Source organism: Miscanthus floridulus, chromosome 6 (assembly GCF_019320115.1).
Source record: "Miscanthus floridulus cultivar M001 chromosome 6, ASM1932011v1, whole genome shotgun sequence".
NCBI classification, from domain to species: domain Eukaryota; kingdom Viridiplantae; phylum Streptophyta; class Magnoliopsida; order Poales; family Poaceae; genus Miscanthus; species Miscanthus floridulus.
In genome coordinates this window covers 135,201,712-135,220,546 of record NC_089585.1, presented here as the reverse complement: position 1 = coordinate 135,220,546, position 18,835 = coordinate 135,201,712, and the positions used below count along the sequence as shown (strand labels likewise).

The 18,835-nt window shown below is 41.6% G+C and overlaps 1 protein-coding gene across 1 annotated transcript; it reads right to left on the bottom strand.

The window, feature by feature from the left end:
- Positions 1 to 13,850: 13,850 nt before the first annotated feature.
- Positions 13,851 to 16,289, bottom strand: LOC136459744 (small ubiquitin-related modifier 1-like). Its single transcript, XM_066459581.1, has 3 exons — positions 16,100 to 16,289; positions 14,228 to 14,377; positions 13,851 to 14,136 (listed from the first exon to the last, which is right to left on the bottom strand). The coding sequence occupies exons 1-3, from the start codon at positions 16,172 to 16,174 to the stop codon at positions 14,065 to 14,067; spliced, it is 297 nt and encodes a 98-aa protein (XP_066315678.1). The 5' UTR covers positions 16,175 to 16,289; the 3' UTR covers positions 13,851 to 14,064.
- Between the last annotated feature and the right edge of the window lie 2,546 nt (positions 16,290 to 18,835).

Here is an 18,835-nt window from a genome sequence, read left to right as displayed (position 1 = left end):
AACTAGATATACACAAAAACTAGAATACCTCATGAGATCAATATTATTAGCAAGGATCTAGTTTGCATAGAGTGAACATAGGTTTAGTTACTTTAGCCTATGCATGCTAATTTTTCATTTCAACATTCAAACCTATAACTAGCATACACCACGCAAGCATGGATATTTGAAATTAAAACTTATGCCATGCAAGCAAACATATGTAATGCACATTCAAATGCACCATACAAGTTTATGAGCTAGCTCCCCCTATTTGTATGCTCAAAATTTTAATTGATCCTCTTATTTTGTCATATTTTAATTAATCCTCTTCTTTTGTCATATTTTATCTCTCCCCCTTTGTTTCTTTGTTTTCTTTTCACTATCTTTGTACAATATTTCTCCTCCTTTGTCATCAATGACCACAAAGGCTTAAAGTGTAGATAGGGTAGAATTATTAATGTCAACAATTAGCACCAAAGATGACCTCAATTTATAGATAGGTTGGGGTAAAACCATGTGAAATGAGGACCATTTTCCTAATTTTGTTCAATCTAGAGTACTTGCAAAAGTTATTTAACTTGGTTTGATCCAAGGACAAGCTTTTTCACACCTCCAAATAAGGGTTATCTTGTACCATATTGAGTTAAACACTTATAGCTCATTTTTTAAATCAAACGCTAGGTTTACAAGCCCACAAACATATCATATGCTACCACTAGATTATTTCAAACATACAAGCAATAGTGATACCATACAAGTATCAAATTTATTTAATCTTCGTGAATGAGTCTAGGACATAATAGGAATGACTAGATGCACTAAGCAAGTCCTTAGCAATGGATGGATGACATGTCAATCAACTTTACCTTGCTTTGCTCGAAGGAGAGGCATGTCATATAGTAGGGGTGCATCGACACATATTGGAGAAGTCAAGTATGTTCAATTCATTCCTTAGCTTGCAAAACATTTTCTCATCAAGTGGCTTGGTGAATATGTCGGCAAGTTGATCTTCAGTGCCTACACTCTCTATGCAAATGTCCCATTTTTATTGGTGATCTCTTATGAAGTGATGACGAACATCTATATGCTTTGTTCTTGAGTGTTGAACCGAGTTGTTGGTGAGCTTTATGGCACTTTCATTGTCACATAACAATGGCACTTACTTGAACTTGGTTCCAAAGTCACTCAAAGTAGCCTTCATCCAAAGTAATTGAGCACAACAACTACTGGCCAAAATGTACTCTGCTTCGGTAATTGAAAGTGCTATACTATTTTGCTTCTTAGATGACCAAGACACAAGTGATCTTCCCAATAGTTGACATGTGCCCAATGTGCTCTTTCTCTCAACTTTGCATCCCGCATAATCAGAATCCGAATATCCAATCAACTCAAATCTTGCTCCTTTGGGATACCATAATCCAACATGTTGTGCATGCTTTAAATACTTTAATATTCTCTTAGTTGCCTTTAAATGACTTTCTCTTGATGAGGCTTGAAATCTAGCACACATGCATACACTAAACATCACATCCGGCCTTGATGCGGTCACATAGAGTAGACTTCTAATCATGGACCGATACATCTTTTGATCCACCATATTGCCACTAGCATCACTATCTAAGCTTCCACTTGTCCCCATTAGTATACTAATAGCTTTACTTTCATCCATTTCAAACTTCTTGAGTATGTCCTTGATATACTTGCCTTCACTCACAAATGTGCCATCCTTTATTTGCTTGATTTGAAGATCAAGGAAGTAACTAAGTTCTCCAATCATAGACATCTTAAACTCACTTGCCATTATCTTGCCAAACTCCTCATAAAATTTTTGATTTGTTGATCCAAAGATGATATCATCAACATAGATTTGCATTACAAACAAGTCATTTCCAAGCTTTTTGGTGAAGAGAGTGGTGTCAACCTTTCCCATCTTGAATCCCTTAGAGAGTAGAAAATCCCTCAATCTCTCATACCATGCTTTAGGTGCTTGCTTTAATCCATACAAAGTCTTTCTTAACTTGTACATATGGTTGGGTTTCTTTTCATCTTCAAAACCGGGAGGTTGCTCAACATACACAAGCTCATTGATGTACCCATTGAGAAATGCACTTTTCATATCCATTTGGTACAACTTGATGTTGTGGGCACAAGCATAGGCTAACAAAAACCTAATTGTTTCTAATCTTGCAACCGGGGCATATGTTTCTCCAAAATTAAGACCATCAACTTGAGTGTAACCTTGAGCCACTAATCTTGCTTTATTCCTTATTACCATCCCATCTTGATCTTGCTTGTTTTGAAAGACTTATTTAGTTCTAATCACATTATGATTCTTAGGCCTCTCAACTAAATCCCATACTTAATTTCTTGTGAAGTTGTTTAGCTCTTCATGCATATCATTGATCCAATCAATATCCCTCAAAGCTTCATCTATCTTTTTCGGTTCAATAGATGACACAAATGAGAAATACTCACAAAATAAAACCAATCTTGATCTTGTCTGCACACCTCTTGAAATATCACCAATGATAGTGTCCAATAGATGATCTCTTGCAACATTGGTTGGTTGAAGCACTTGCACTTGATTGCTAGCATTTGATTGATCACTTGGTTGAGATGATGAACTAGCCATTTGTTGATCTTACACATTGCCATCACTAATGTTTGCTTGGATTTGATCATGAGAACCACTAGCTTGTACATTTGAGTTAGAGAGCACTTGATTCTTGTCATCTTCAACATCAATCACCTCTCTAGGCCTTAACTCACCAATGTCCATGTTCTTTATTGCATTGACCAATTGAGTGCCTCTCACATCATCTAGATTCTCATCTTCCTCTTGGGAACCATTTGTTTCATCAAACTCTACATCATGAACCTCTTCAAGAGTACCACTAGCCAAATTCCAAACTCTATAAGCCTTGTTAGTAGTGGAGTAACTAAGCAAGAAACCTTCATTACATTTCTTTTCAAACTTGCTCAATCTAGTGCCTTCAATATATAGCATTTACAACCAAAAACCTAAAAGTATGCTATGTTGGGCTTTCTTCCATTTAAAAGCTCATAGAGTGTCTTCTCCATTATGGGGTGACAATAGAGTCGGTTGCTATAATAGCAAGCCGTGTTGATTGCTTCGGCCCAAAATAAATGACTCACATTGTACTCACTCAACATTGATCTTGCCATATCAATCAAGGTTCTATTCTTTTTTTCAATTAGCCCATTTGATTGAGGAGTATATTTGGTCGAGAATTGATGTCTAATTCTAAATTCATTACATAACTCATTAATTCTAGTATTCTTGAACTCACTTTTATTGTCACTTCTAACTTTCTTGATTATTGTTTCAAACTTATTGTGAATGCCTTTGATAAATGATTTGAATATTGCAAACACATCACTCTTGTCACCAAGAAAGAAGACCCATGTATATCTAGTGAAATCATCTACAATCACAAATCCATATTTGTTTACACCAATACTAGTGTATGTGGTTGGTCCAAATAAGTTCATGTACATCAACTCAAATGCCTTGGATGTACTCATCATGCTCTTCTTAGGATGTGTGTTACCAACTTGTTTTCTAACTTGACATGCACTACATAGCTTATCTTTCTCAAATGTGACATCTTTCAAGTTTTTAACTAAGTCATGCTTAATCAATTTGTTCAATTGTTTTATTCCAACATGACCAAGCCTTCTATGCCATAACCAACCCATGCTAGACTTAGTGATCAAACATGTTGACAATTGAGCTTCTCTAGCATTGAAATCAACTAAGTATAGATTCTCATATCTAAATCCTTTGAATATCAAGTTAGAGCCATCTACACTTATGATCTCTACATCATCCATACCAAATATGCACTTGAAACCAAGATCACACAATTGAGCTACCGACAATAAGTTGGAGTTCAAGCTCTCTACTAGTAGCACATTAAAAATGCTCAAGTCATTGGATATTACAATCTTACCAAGCCCTTTGACCTTGTCTTTGCCATTGTCACCAAATGTGATACTATCAATCCCATTGCTCTTGGTTTCATTGAGTGAATTGAACATTCTTGAATTACCGATCGTGTGTTGTGTGCACCCACTATCAAGCACCCAATCTCTTCCTTTGGCTTTATAATTTATCTATAAAAGAAGATCAATTTTTTTAGGTACCCAAACTTGCTTGGATTCTTGTAGGTTAGTCACCAAGGACTTTGGTACCCAAATGGCCTTCTTCTTTGGGCCCACAATTAGTGTACCAATGAACTTAGCCTTCACACCATTGACACCCTTATAAAGCATGTAACAAGAATCAAATTTGATTTGAGGATACATTAGGTAGCTTGTTCTTGTTAGTCTTACAATTTTGCTCTATATGCCCAACTTGCTTGCATCTATTGTAAAACCGACCATTGCCCTTCACAAAGCTAGCTTTGAGAGTGATAAAGGCTACCTTGACTTTCTTGGGGGTATAGCCTAATTCCTCTTTGTTGAGAGAAAATCTTTGACTACCCAAGCACTTTAGCAAGTGGACTTCTCTACCATAGGTATTGCCTAAGGCACGAGTAAGCTCATTCACCTCCTTCTTGAGGTTCTCATTTTCCACCATAAGTGAGGCATCACAAGTGAGACCATCACTCAAAGGTGAAGTGGAAGTAGTAGTGCTACAAGAAGTATTAGTAGAAGCAACTATAATGGATTTATGAAAAGATTCATTAATAAGATCATATGTTAGTTCCACATCACATGTTACTATCACTTGCTCCTTCTTGGCTTCCTCTTTCTTGACTTGCTCAATGAGAGAGGAGTGAGCCTTTTCAAGCTTAGAGTGAGCTTTGCCAAGCTTCTCATGGGCATCCATTAGCCCCTCATGAGTGGCATTGAGCTCATCAAAGGATTGTTCAAGAAATTTGACTTTCTTATTCAATTTTTTGCACTCTTTTCTCTTTATCTCAAAGCAAGTGTGCACTTGCTCGCACATGTCCATAAGCTCCTCCTTTAAGTACTCCTCATCATCATCATCACTCCTATAAGCATCACTTTTACATTCATCATCACTCACATCCAGGGGCGGATCCAGAATAGGGCTGCGCCCCGGGCTGAGCTGCTGATTCACGTTCAAAATAGTCTGATCTTGCTTCATAGGCCTCTTTTTGTCTAATTAAGATCATAGTTTTTAGGCTAAACACTACATATGTTATAGGGGATACATGGCCTCGCCCTGGGCTATAGCCTGGGCCCTAGATCCGCCCCTGCTCACATCATATTTTACCATGGTAGGCTTTGTCATGAGGCATGTTGATGGAGTGTCAAAGATGGAGAGCTTCTTGTTGATGGCGATGCTTGCTAGTGCTCTCTTGATAGATTTCTTGTCATCATCACTAGAGCTATCACTATCTGAAGAGCCATCATTATCCCAAGTGACTACATAGCCTACACCCTTCTTTTTCTTTTGGAAAGTCATTCTCTTCTCCTTCTTCTCCTTCTCTCCTTCTTCTCATTCTTATCCTCCTTGTGCTTCTTCTTCTCATCCTCATCATTGTCACTATTATATGGACAATTTGCTACTATATGATTGGGGCTCTTGCAATTGTAGCATCTTCTCACATACTCTTTCTTGCATCATAGCCCTTCTTCTTCATGAATTTTCCCATCTTGCGCACAAAGAGAGTCATAGCTTCATCATCAATATCACTAAGATCATCATCATCACTTGATTCTTTCTTGGACTTGCCCTTGTTCTTTGATGATGCTGAGCTAGCCTTGAATGCTATGCTTTTCTTCTTCTTGTCTTCTTCTTCCTTCTTATCATCCTTGTCATCCCCCTTCCTTTCCACATGGTATGTCTCTTGTGTCATGACATCACCTAGTACTTGGTTGGGGGTAATATCCTTCAATCCTCCTCTTATGATTAGCAATCTTAACATCTCAAATCTTGGAGATAGGCACATCAAGAACTAGTGAGAGACATCATCATCCTTGATCTTCTCTCCCAAAGCCTTCAAGTCATTGACAATTACTTGCAATCGATGGAACATCTCCGGAATACTCTCATCTTCCTTCATCTTGAAGCTTGTCAATTTATCCTTGAGGATATACAACTTGGCACTCTTCACTGCCGGTGTGCCCTCATATATTTCTTCCAATCTTTTCCACACCTCATTTGCTTTTTCATAATTCTTGATTTGCTCAAACACCTTGGAATCAATGACATTGTATATGGTGTTGAGAGCCATTATATTGTATTGCTTGTTGATCTTATCTTGGTTGGTGGGATCATCAGGATCAATGATAGCATAGTCATTCTCGGTCACTTCCCATACTTGATCATTGATTGAACCAAGATACATCCTTATCTTTCTCTTCCAATAATCATAGCATGTGCCATCAAAGAACGGTGGTTTGCCCCCCACATGGTTGAACACAACTTGAGCCATAATTTGACACCGAGGTTGTTAAGCCTTCAATCAAATGGTGACCACTGCTCTGATACCACTTGAAAGGTCCTAATATGGCTAGAGAGGGATGAATAGCCTATTTAAAAATCTATAAATCAACTAGAGCAATTTATTTAGTATGATAAATAGCGTAATGCAAAGTTGCTCTAGCTCTACAAGGGTTGCAAGCCACCTATCAACAATTCTAGTTGCAAAGGTTACTTAGGCACACAAACTTGCTATGTAACTACTCACTAAGAGCTCTCAAACTTGCTACTCTAAAGAGCTCAACTAGATGAATGTAAATAATAAAGCAAGCTCTCAATTCTAATTACACTAAAGAGCTTGTATCAACTAGTTTGTAAGAATGTAAATAAGTGAGTAGGGTGATTATACCGCCGTGTAGGGGATGAACCAACCACAAGATGAATATATATAGCCAATCACTGGGAGAATGCCAAAGATAAGAGACAATCGATTTTCTCCTAAGGTTCACGTGCTTGCCGACACGCTACGTCCCTGTTGTGTCAACTAACACTTGGTGGTTCGGTGGCTAAGAGGTGTTTCACAAACCTTCTCCACATGATAGGACACCACAAGAACCGACCCACAAGTAAGGTAACTCAATGACACGAGCAATTTACTAGAGTTACCTTTCGGCGCTCCACCAGGGAAGGTACAACTCCCCTCACAATTACCAAAGGCGGCCACGAACAATCACCAACTTGTGCCGATCCTCCACCGCTGCACCGAGCCATCTAGGTGGTGGCAACCACTAAGAGTAACAAGTGAAATCCACAGCGCAACACAAATACCAAGTGCCTCTAGATGCAATCACTCAAGCAATGCACTTGGATTCTCTCCCAATCTCACAATAATGATGGATCAATGATGGAGATGAGTGGGAGGGCTTTGGCTAAGCTCACAAGGTTGCTATGTCAATAAAAATATGCAAGAGTTAAAGCTTGAGCCAGTCAAGGGGCTTAAATAGAGGCCCCCATAAAATAGAGCTGTTGGCTCATAAAACGGGCTGACTACGTGTCGACCGGACACTCCGGTCACACTACATCGGACGCAGCACCGGACGCTCCAGTCATGAATACGGGACACGTCCGATCAGCATACCGGATGTGTCCGGTAGCTCCTAGACTACCACATGTCCTGTTCAAACCAGCCTAGCCGTTGATGCTCATTTTGTCGACGACCGGACGCTCACACCGGATGCTGAAACATAAATGACCGGACGCTCAGCCGCTGCGTCCGGTCAAGTCCAGTAAGCCTCCTTGCTTAACCAGACCGAACGCTGCCAGCGTCCGATTGGCTATCCTCCATATACTGCTGTTTCTGATTCACACCGGACGCGTACGGTGTGGCGACCGGACGCGTCCGGTCACTGAGTCTGTTGCCAAAATATTGGACGCATCCAGTCACTCTGTACCCATCGTGACTAACTCCTCTTCGACTCTATCTTCTTCACCCTTGCTCAAATGTGCCAACCACCAAGTGTATCACCTTGTGCACATGTGTTAGCATTTTTTCATAAACATTTTCAATGGTGTTAGTACTCCACTAGATCTAAATGCATATGCAATGAATTAGAGCATCTAGTGGCACTTTGATAACCGCATTTTGATATGAGTTTCACTCCTCTTAATAGTATGGCTATCTATCCTAAATGTGATCACACTCACTAAGTGTCTTGATCACTAAAACAAAATGGCTCCTATATTTTATAACTTTGCCTTGAGCCTTTTGTTTTTCTCTTTCTTCTTTTCCAAGCTCAAGATTTGATCATCACCAATGTCATGATCTTCGTCATTGCTTCATCACTTGGAGTAGTGCTACCTATCTCATGATCATCTTGATAAACTAGGTTAGCACTTAGGGTTTCATCAATTTACCAAAACCAAACTAGAGCTTTCACGAGGCCAATAACTAATAGAGATGAAAATCCTTCCAATACTATTGTGTGTGACAACTTCCGTACAATCATACATTGTCCCTGTTATCGTGGCCAAAAAACCTCCCCTTGCATTGTTGTGATGACTTTCATACAATCTGACTTGGACTCCATACGACTAGAATTGATCCATTGTGCCAACAATAGTCCATCTCTCAGAGCTGCTGCTTTGGCCATGGCTACATCCACCACATGCGGATTGTAATTGTGTGAAGCCGCAATGAACCCGCCCGTAGAGTCTTTGACAACCGCTCCCATGCTCCCTGATCCTTTGGTCGCATCAAAGCCTACGTCAACATTAATCATCAAGATACCCTAGGGGGCTTCCTCTAACCCTTATTGATCACAATGGTTTTCTTTGGTGACAAATTATAATTTGTCGTGATCGCTGCGATGGACAGAGCCAACCTTGGTGGCAACTGAATGTCTTCTCCATGTATTGCTCGTCTTTGTTGTCACCGGATATACTAGCACCTTGTTAGTATAAGTTCCGTCAAGCCAACATTGCTCTAATGCATAGCCCATCCGCCCCATCTGATGGCTTCTTGTGTCATAACCGAGCCCGTCTATTTTCCACTAGAAGCGGCTCAATCTCCTGCCCAATCCCAAGGGCACTCCAAACCTCTTTAGCATGATGACAAGCAAACATCACATGCCTAACATCCTCTGATTGACACATAGGACAAGTTTTTGAATTTATAATATGCTTGTTGGCCAAAGTAATAAAGCACGGGATGCATCCATGAAGCACACGACATCTAAAATTCTGATCTTGCTAGGAAGCGATAAATTCCATAACTACCTCCATACTAACGTCGCATCCATTCCACTTGCCGCTACATGATGGACATTGTTCCCAAAACTATGATTCCATTAACAATGATAGGCTGATTTCACCGGCAACAAGTCGTTCCGGATAAAGTGCCATGCGATCAAATCCTCATGTCTAGGAGCAATCGGTATTTGGAGGATTTGATTCACATCCACAGACCAGGAAAGGGATCTAATCAACTCTTCATCCCACCGATCATCAACTGGCTTATTGAGTTCATCCACCATTGAAACTAGAATATCACCTATTAGAGTTAATACTTTCCTGTTGTGACTACTCAAAATCCAGTTATTGTCCCAAATGTTTGTTTGTGTGCCATCTCCAACTCGCCAAATATACCCATGTTTTAAAACATTCTAAGCCCGCTAGCACACTCTACCATGTAAACGAACTCCGACTTCTCATCTTTGCCTAGAGCAATTTACCATCTAGGCATACTTTGCTCTCAAGACCCTTGCACATAGGGAATCTGGATCACACAACAATCTCTAAACTTGTCTTGCAAGCATAGCTAAATTAAAGCTATGGAAGTCCCTGAAACCAATGCCACCTTTACCCTTTAGTACACAGTTTCCACCAAGCTTGCCAATGAATTTTTATCTGATCATTGTCGTCACCCCCACAAAAAATGTGATATTGAAAGGTCCTAATGGCTAGAGGGAGGGTGAATAGCCTATTAAAAAAGATCTACAACAACACTTAACAAACCGGTTACACAATTATGAGGCGAAGTAAGTGTTGCGCTAGCCTACTAAAATAGCAAGCCACCTACCACAATTCTAGTTTATATAGTTTCTATCTACACAATAGCTATGACACTACACTAAGTTTGTGTGCTCTCAAAAGCTAACTAAAGAGCACACTAACTAAACTAACAAGCTCTCACAACTAGCTACACTAAAGAGCTTGACAACTAGTTTGCGGTAATGTAAAGAAAGTGAGCAAGATGTTTATACCGCCTTGTCGAGGAAGGAGCTAAACAATCACAAGAATGAATACCAATAAAGACCAATCACCTTGGAATCAAATAATGAACACAATGATTTTTTACCGAGGTTCACTTGCTTGCCGGCAATCTACTCCTCGTTGTGGCGATTCACTCACTTAGAGATTCACGCGCTAATTGGCATCACACGCCAAACCCTCAATAGGGTGCCGTACAACCAACACAAGATGAGGATCACATAAGCCACGAGCAATTCACTAGAGTACCTTTTGGCTCTTCACCGAGAAAAGGTTAAGAACCCCTCACAATCACCACGATCAGAGCCGAAGATAATCACCACCCTCCGCTCAACGATCCTCGCTGCTCCAAGCCGTCTAGGTGGCGGCAACCACCAAGAGTAACAAGCGAACCCCACAGTGAAACACGAACACCAAGTGCCTCTAGATGCAAACACTCAAATAATGCACTTGGATTCTCTCACAATCTCACAAAGATTATGAATCAATGATGGAGATGAGTGGAAGGGTTTTGGCTAAACTCACAAGGTTACTATATCAATACAAATGGCCAAGAGGGTGAGCTTGAGTCGGCCATGGGGCTTAAATAGAAGCCCACATAAAATAGAGCCGTTATACCCCTTCACTGGACACACCACAGGGTGACCGGACGCTCCGGTCATATTGATCGGATGCTAGACCTCAGCGTTCGATCACGTGATGCGTGTCACGTGTCCCCTCTTTTCAAATGTTGATCGCCCAATCTTAATGGTCAAGAGATGACCAGACGCGCTGCTACAAAGTGACCAGACGCTGGACATCAGCGTCCGGTCGTTTCCAGTAAGCATCTAGAAATGATTTTTCACGACCGGACGCGTCCGGTCATGCTTGACCAGACTCACCCAGCGTCCGGTCACTTGGTGTTTCCCCTATGCATGACCATGTTAGTGTGACCGGACACAGCCATCCAGCGTCCGATCGTTTCAGCACCAGCGTCCGGTTGACGACCGACGCTGTGCTTCTTCTGCTGCTACTGACCAGACGAGCCGGTCCTTTAGAGACCAGCGTCCGGTCACTTACAGTGACCACATTCACCTAAGTTTAGGGCACCGGTGGCACCGTCGGACTGTCCGCACTCTACGGACGGACACTCCACCGGTAAAGTTTCTAAGCCTTGCTCAAATGTGCCAACCACTAAGTGTATCACCTTGTGCACATGTGTTAGCATATTTTCATAAACATTTTCAAGGGTGTTAGCACTCCACTAGATCCTAAATACATATGCAATGAGTTAGAGCATCTAGTGGAACTTTGATAACCGCATTTCGATATGAGTTTCACCCCTCTTAATAGTACGACTATCGATCCTAAATGTGATCACACTCACTAAGTGTCTCGATCACCAAAACAAAATGGTTCCTATCATTTATACCTTTGCCTTGAGTCTTTTGTTTTTGTCTTTCTTCTTTTTAAGTCCAAGCACTTGATCATCATCATGGCATTACCATCATCATGTCATGATCTTCATTTGCTTCACCACTTGAAATGTGCTACCTATCTCATGATCACTTGATAAACTATGTTAGCACTTAGGGTTTCATCAATTCACCAAAACCAAACTAGAGCTTTCAGATATAACGTGTGTCATCCCTTCGCGTATGTTGGCATGGCTTGGGCAATGGATTTAATGAAAACCTCCTTTCCACCCATGCTTAACAAATTCTCCTTCCATCCGCTAACTCTCTGAATAATTCTATCAATAAGATGCTGAAAACAATCGCTTATGTTTGCCCCCACTAATGCAGGTGAGCCAAAATTCACTCATAATATTCAGAGATGCACATACCTCCAATTTGACACTAGTCTCTGTATTCCCAGAGAAGAAAATACTTGATTTGTTCTCACTCAACAATTGGCCTGAGTTTTGACAATATCTGTCTAATAGATTCCTCAGGCAGTGAGCATTCTTTTTATCAGCATGCATATAAAGATTAAAGAATCATCAGCAAATACAAGATGGGAAACTATTGGGGCAGTGAGCATTCTTTTTATCAGCATGCATGTAAAGATTAAAGAATCATCAGCAAATAAAAGATGAAAAACCATTGGGGCAGTGAGCGTTCTTTTTATCAGCATGCATATAAAGATTAAGGGGCTCTTGTGTTCTTGCCCCTACTTTGATGTGCAATTGTGATTTTGCCATCGCTTTTCTAACTTTGTGATTTTGTCCTTAACTGTTCACAAGTCAACGCGATTTTGCCGCGTTGACCAGGGACAAATTCGCGTTGACTTATGAACAGTTAAGGGCAAAATCATAAAGTTAGAAAAACGAGGGTAAAATCACAATTGCACATCTGTGTAAGGGGCAAGAACACCATTTTTCCTTGATTAAAGAATCATCAGCAAATAAAAGATGGAAAATCATTGGAGCTTCTTTGCACACTCTGATCCCTTCCAACTCTCCTCTCTCTCCTCCACTTCGTGGATCATACTTTGACTCTGTGCTTGTCAATCAAGAGTTAAAAAGTTTGTTCAACTCATGCAATGGGGTTGAGAGTTTAAACGTTTGTTCAATTCATATACACTGGCTCGTAGTCACAGACATCAGTTTTACCTCTCTTAAAATAAATTATATCATATCCGACTCATCAAAATATATGGCCTTGTTCGGTTGGCAGAATTTTGGCTGAAACTGGCTAAAAAACACGGTTCTAGCTGAATTGTTGTGAGAGAAAAATATTATTCTAACTGAAAAAAGAAATCGAACAAGCAGAATATGGGGTAAGCTGAACGAGGCCTATAAGGCGAAAAAGTATATCATGTCATCCTCATCCGAAATTTGACTCTGTGCTGTCTTTATTATCACATAATTGATGGAACGAGAATTTGAACATTAAAATTTTCTAAAATTACAAATCTAGAGCATTCACTTTTACAAATCTAGAGTATTGTATATGTATCACTGCTTAGCGCTTATTGCTTATATAATGGTGTGCCATTAGAAATAAGCGCGCGTTTAGTTTCAAAAACTGTTCTCAAAAAGTGCTACAGTAGCCATCACATCGAATCTTACGATACATGCATGGAGCATTAAATGTAGACAAAAAAAATTAATTGCACAGTTTGGTTGGAAATCACAAGACGAACGTTTTGAGCCTAATTAGTCCACAATTGAACACTAATTACCAAATAAAAAAAATGCTACAATAGTCAAATTCCAACTTTCCTTCCAACTAAACACGGCTAACAGGTGTAGCATCAGTTGTAGTGACAGATCTACCGGATTACCCAAAATGGATACATCCACATCCATACCAACTTAATTAATCCACTCCATTCCACACTACAACCATTTTTTTAATAAAAAAAATTCCTCCGCGTCATCATTCCTCACTTGCAGGGGCAGCACTGCATAATACAGCCGAAAGCGAGGAGGCAGAGCATATCATGGCAAACAAGCCATGACAGACATTGCCTGATTTCTCTATAACCAGGCTATCATGGTAACATTAGCATCGAAACCATTAAGACGACACGTGCAGCGCACGACTTCCTACACTACCGCAAACACAAAACAAACCATCAGCCCTGTCACCGTGCACAAAACGTACTACACAGGACCAGCAGACAAGGTCGCAAGGGATGGTCAGTAAAGCAAAGCACACTTCGAGCAGGCAAAACAAAACAAATCATCGGCGCATCATTGGGAGTACAAACATGGCGGGGTATATTAGGGGATAGATAAACGAGTCATGACAGACCAAAGTACCAAACCATACTAAACAAGGCAAATGATGTCCCTCAGCAATGGCACAGGGTGCCAGAGCATCACAAGTTCCTTAAAAAGACTTCTTTAATTTACTGCTAGGGAAGGTGGAGCATGGCGCAGCAAAAGAGGGGGTCCGCAACGGCTGCATCTAGGCGCCGGGGACACTGCCTCCAGTCTGGTGAAGCATGGCGTCGATCTCGTCGCCGTCTTCCATTTCCAGCTGCACAGGCATAAGAAATACCAGTCAAGGATTCCTCTCAATGCTAGGGGCAAGATACTGAAAGAAAAGTGGGTTTGCAAGCACCGCGCACCTCATCTGGGGTCTGCTCGCCGCGAAGCCTGCGGCCATCAAACAGGAATGCAATTGCATTCATGTCCACTGACTGGCGGTCGCAATAGGCATTCATCAGCTTCTTCAGCTGGGTGGACCTCTTGATACGGAAAAACACCTCATTGCCATCCTATATATTATCATAAAGAAAAGAGTAAGTGACAGGTAGTACTACGGACAGCGATATCAGAAGATTGTAACCTAAACAATATGACATGTAAAATGCCGCAATGTTCAACCAATACATAGAGCAGCTCAATCAGTAAATTGATGATGCAATATTGTTATCTCCAAAGAGAATCGATCACTCAAATACATTAAAATAAGTTTCAATTTTTTCAAAAACAGAGTTCAAATTTTGATCAATGCTTAAAAGACGTCTCAACTTACATTAGGCAATGAAAATTTTTAGCAAATATAATGGAGCTACAAAACCCAAGTAAATCATTTAAGGTCACCTGTGTACAGTCCTTGATAGACCACATATCACATAGAAAGAAATAAAAAACACTTCAAAATGTCAGCCAAATTAAACTACCTAGAACTAAAGGAATGGAGTACTGGCACACACCCTAGAACTATCTCAAATAGGTCAATGTTTGACAAGCATTTTTGGTGCACTGTCAAGCAGCATATCCCAAATACACCAACCAATTAGTATTAGCGAGAATTCTCTTTATACGCAAACTATAGTGCCTCTAAAATAACTCTGATTATACATCTTACAGATCACAAATAGATTTTATTAGGCAAAATCCAATGTCCTGAGAATATAAACAACTTGCAAGCTAATGTGCAGTGCCTTTAAAATAACTCATAATACAACTGACAGATCAAAACAATTTCATTAAGATAAATTCAATGCCATGATATATAAAAGACCATCAAGAAGTTCTATGGCAAACTAAGAATAAAGTAATGTCAGGCAACTTCAACAATTCTTTTGCAATAATTAAGACCAGGAAAGCTACCGACAATTATGAGCAATCTGAACTCGTGGCATCTCATAGACAAGCCATATCCCCCAACAAAAAAAAAATAACAGTATAAACAAGTATAATCCTGTAAATCTACAGGATAAACCTCTATTGATTAGGCCTACCTTAGGACAGAATTATGGATAATCCTCTATTCAGAATCATGTGGGATAAAAAAAATGAATACCAGAGAACAAAGCAACCAACAATCATATGGTTTTCCAACTTCCCGGCTATCATATATAACTTACTACAATCTCACGATCATAACAAACTTCATGGTGCTTAAACTGTCAAAACTTCATGGTGCTTAAACCGTCAAACTTTATGGTGCTTAAACCGTTACAAACATACAACTATAATTTTAAAGATGAGAATTCTGCCAGTGTCCTTAGTACCCCAGTACAGATTGACTAGCAATAGATGTGAGTCACATGCGAGACGTAAGGCATATCATTATTCAACTTTGCTGTTAGCAAACATCAATCTAGCGAAATAAAATATGAGCATTCTGCATTGAAATTAGTACAGTTTGTATGATCAACAATCGATGCCCTATTCAGACAATTAGTACTGCAAGTATGAACAATCAAATATATAATCGGGTCAACACAAAAGTCAATCGCTAGGAACCGGTGATGCGAGGAGGGCCCCTACCCGAGAGACCTAGGGCACATAGGCGAACGCAATCGGCAAACATTCGCTCGCAGAAAACTGAGACATCGCTACCGGTAATCCCAAATCGCTGGCACCCTAGGAATCCGATAAACCACCGCGCAACGACGATCGATCGCTACGAGGGGGCGGGTTTAACAGCGCTAATCTACCAACCGCGGGGAAGAAGATGAGGAAGGGGGAACCGCCGGCGAGCTGACCTGACCCTTGACCTTCAGGTTGATGTGGGCGCCGCCCTCCGCGGGCTTCTTGTCCTCCTCACCGGCTCCAGACATCGTCGACGAAGGCTCCGAACGCAGCAGCAGCGGCAGGGGTTAGTTTCCCGGCGATCGATCGATCGGTGGAGACGGCGGCGGCGGCGGCCGGCGCGGGTTTGCGATGCGCCGGCGGACTCGAGGCCTCTTATAGGACGGCTGCCCATAAGCGGATTTGATACGAGGTTCGCGTCCGGATCCTCCCTGCGCGGGCCTCCTGTGGCCCCGCGAACTGGCGCCTCTGGCTGGTGGGCACCTGCCGCCCGGCGCGTTGCGGCCGCCGCTTCGTGGGCCGGTGCGCTGCGTGGGTTGCACGCAAACCGAGTCAAGTCCCTGTGGACCCTGCCTCGCTCCGCTCCCCCTCTTTTTTTTTTTTTTTCTGTTCTCCGTGTCGCTCGCACAGCGGCACAGGTGTACGGCGCGGGCGCGGGGTGAGAGCAAAGTATAATAGCAGGCTGTAAGCCGACTAAATGCTGAGGTAGAGGAGAGAGAGAAGAAACGGGCTGTAAGCTTATAGCCGGCTTAGACACAAGAACCAAAAAAGTCTGTGAGAGATACAAGTGGGCCATGTATTAACCGTAAATAGCTAACTACTATATGAGTGGGATAAAAGAAAACAATAAAAAACTTTACAGCCAGTCAGCCTGCTATATTATTAGGCTTGCTCTTATCCGGTTCGCCTTCTTCGCGTGCGTGCCAACGGGTGGGTTGGTGTGCGAAAGGCCGCGAGGGGGCTGGGCGATCCGTGCGGCGCGGGTGGTCAGTTACGCTCCTTCCGTGCGATCCAACGAACGCGTGAGCAATGTAAAGGATGATGCAGTTGCTGATTTAAAGATGGGTGACGGCATAGCTATCGCGTTCATGGACAACTAGATCGGTTTTCTCTCGTAAAACCAGGGGCACCGTTAACAGCAGTGGGGTGTTCGGCTGGTCATTTTGAAACTTATTTTGGCTAATTTAATAATGTTATGTGAACTGAAACAAGCTGAAAATAGTACAACCGAACTAGTATCCAATCCATAGAGTACTCCACCCAGGAATGTATTTCTCGTTTTCGAGAAGTAAAACATATTAAACTTTGACTAAAAGTATACAAATAAAAACTAATATTCTTGATACAAAATAAGTATCATTAAATTAGTTATATAATATATTTAAAGACATAAATACTAATACTATTTATTAAAAACTCGGTCAAAATTGAGTTAATTTAACCCATGCGGATTTCATAATTACATTCTTTTCTGGACGAAGGGAGTACAAGTTTTATCTTAGGTCGGTCCTATGTATATATCTACTACCACCTAAAAAGAGAGAAGAGGTTCTGTGCACTTCTTTCGTGTGGGCGTTCAGCCCCAAGTTACAGTCGTGTACCGCGCACCCAGCTCGTCCGAGACCGTACTACGGTCGTGTAGGCGCTCGCCCCCCAGGCAGGGTTCATGTGCAGCCCAGCGTCTTCGGCGCTTACGGCCTATTCGCTTGAACTTATTAGCCGGCTTATCAGATAGAATCTACTATATCTTTCTCTCATAACAAAACAGCTTCAGCCGACTTTAATACCAGTCGAACATGCCCTTAATTAAAACGGCCAATCCGATCCAATCCAGCGCTACATGAGCAGAACACAACAATAGCCGGTTTGCCTGTTTAGCCGATCGTGCAGGCTGGTCAGGTCAGCGGCGTAGCGGTGCGGATCCAGCTTCAGTGCCTCCACCATCTCCACCGTGGACTTTGACAAAGTTGGCGTGGGGCACGTCCGTGTGGACACCGAGACCTTCCACACCGGTTGCATGCCGTCTGAAAGCATCTAGGTCTCTAGTTGGGTTTCGATGATTAATGACAATATATAATTATTATAACTAACGTGTGTTTTGTAAAGGTAATTAAGTTAGGTCATGGTAATGGAGATCGATTGGGCTATTATGGTGGTCATGCCCCTACGATGAAAATTATTTCGGTTTTCAAAGGATGAACGACAAGGTTAAGGATGAACTAGTTCTAAGTGTCGATTGGAGTTGAAGAGACACTTAGAGTAATTTAGGACTTTGTTTTTCCTTTGGCCGTACTATTAAGGGGGTAAGGACGGATAGCTTAACCTATGTGAGTCTAGTGGATTAGGTATGGTACACACTTGCTAATCCTAGCACTAGGTAGCTCCTAGAAAGCCCTTAGATCTATTGGAGTAAACTTTATTCGCGTACGTTCAAAAATTGGAAGTGAATGTAGGGTTAAATACTGACCGGACGCTAGCTCCGGTGTGACCGGACGCTGGCTCAGGGTCCGACCAGTTCATTTGACCAAGGTGTTTTCGTCTAGTGCGACCGAACACTGAGAGGTCAAGTGACCGGACGCTGAGGGTCAGCGTCCGGTCGACTCCAATAAGGTTCTAGAGAGGGAAAATCACGACCAGACACGTCCGGACAGTGCTGACCGAAGGCTGGCTAGCGTTCGGTCACACTGTAAATACTGGAGTTCGAGGTGAACTGACCAGCGCGTCCGGTCAACATGAGAGGCACATAACGGTTCGTTTTTCAACCCATGTTATAAATACTTTCTCCATTCATGTGTGGGGGTACTTTTGCTCATTTCAACAACTGAGAAACATCCTTGAGAGTGCCAAGAAGAGCAAGGTCCTAGTGAGGTGATTAAGATTTGAGAATCCCAAAGAAGCAGTCATTAGTG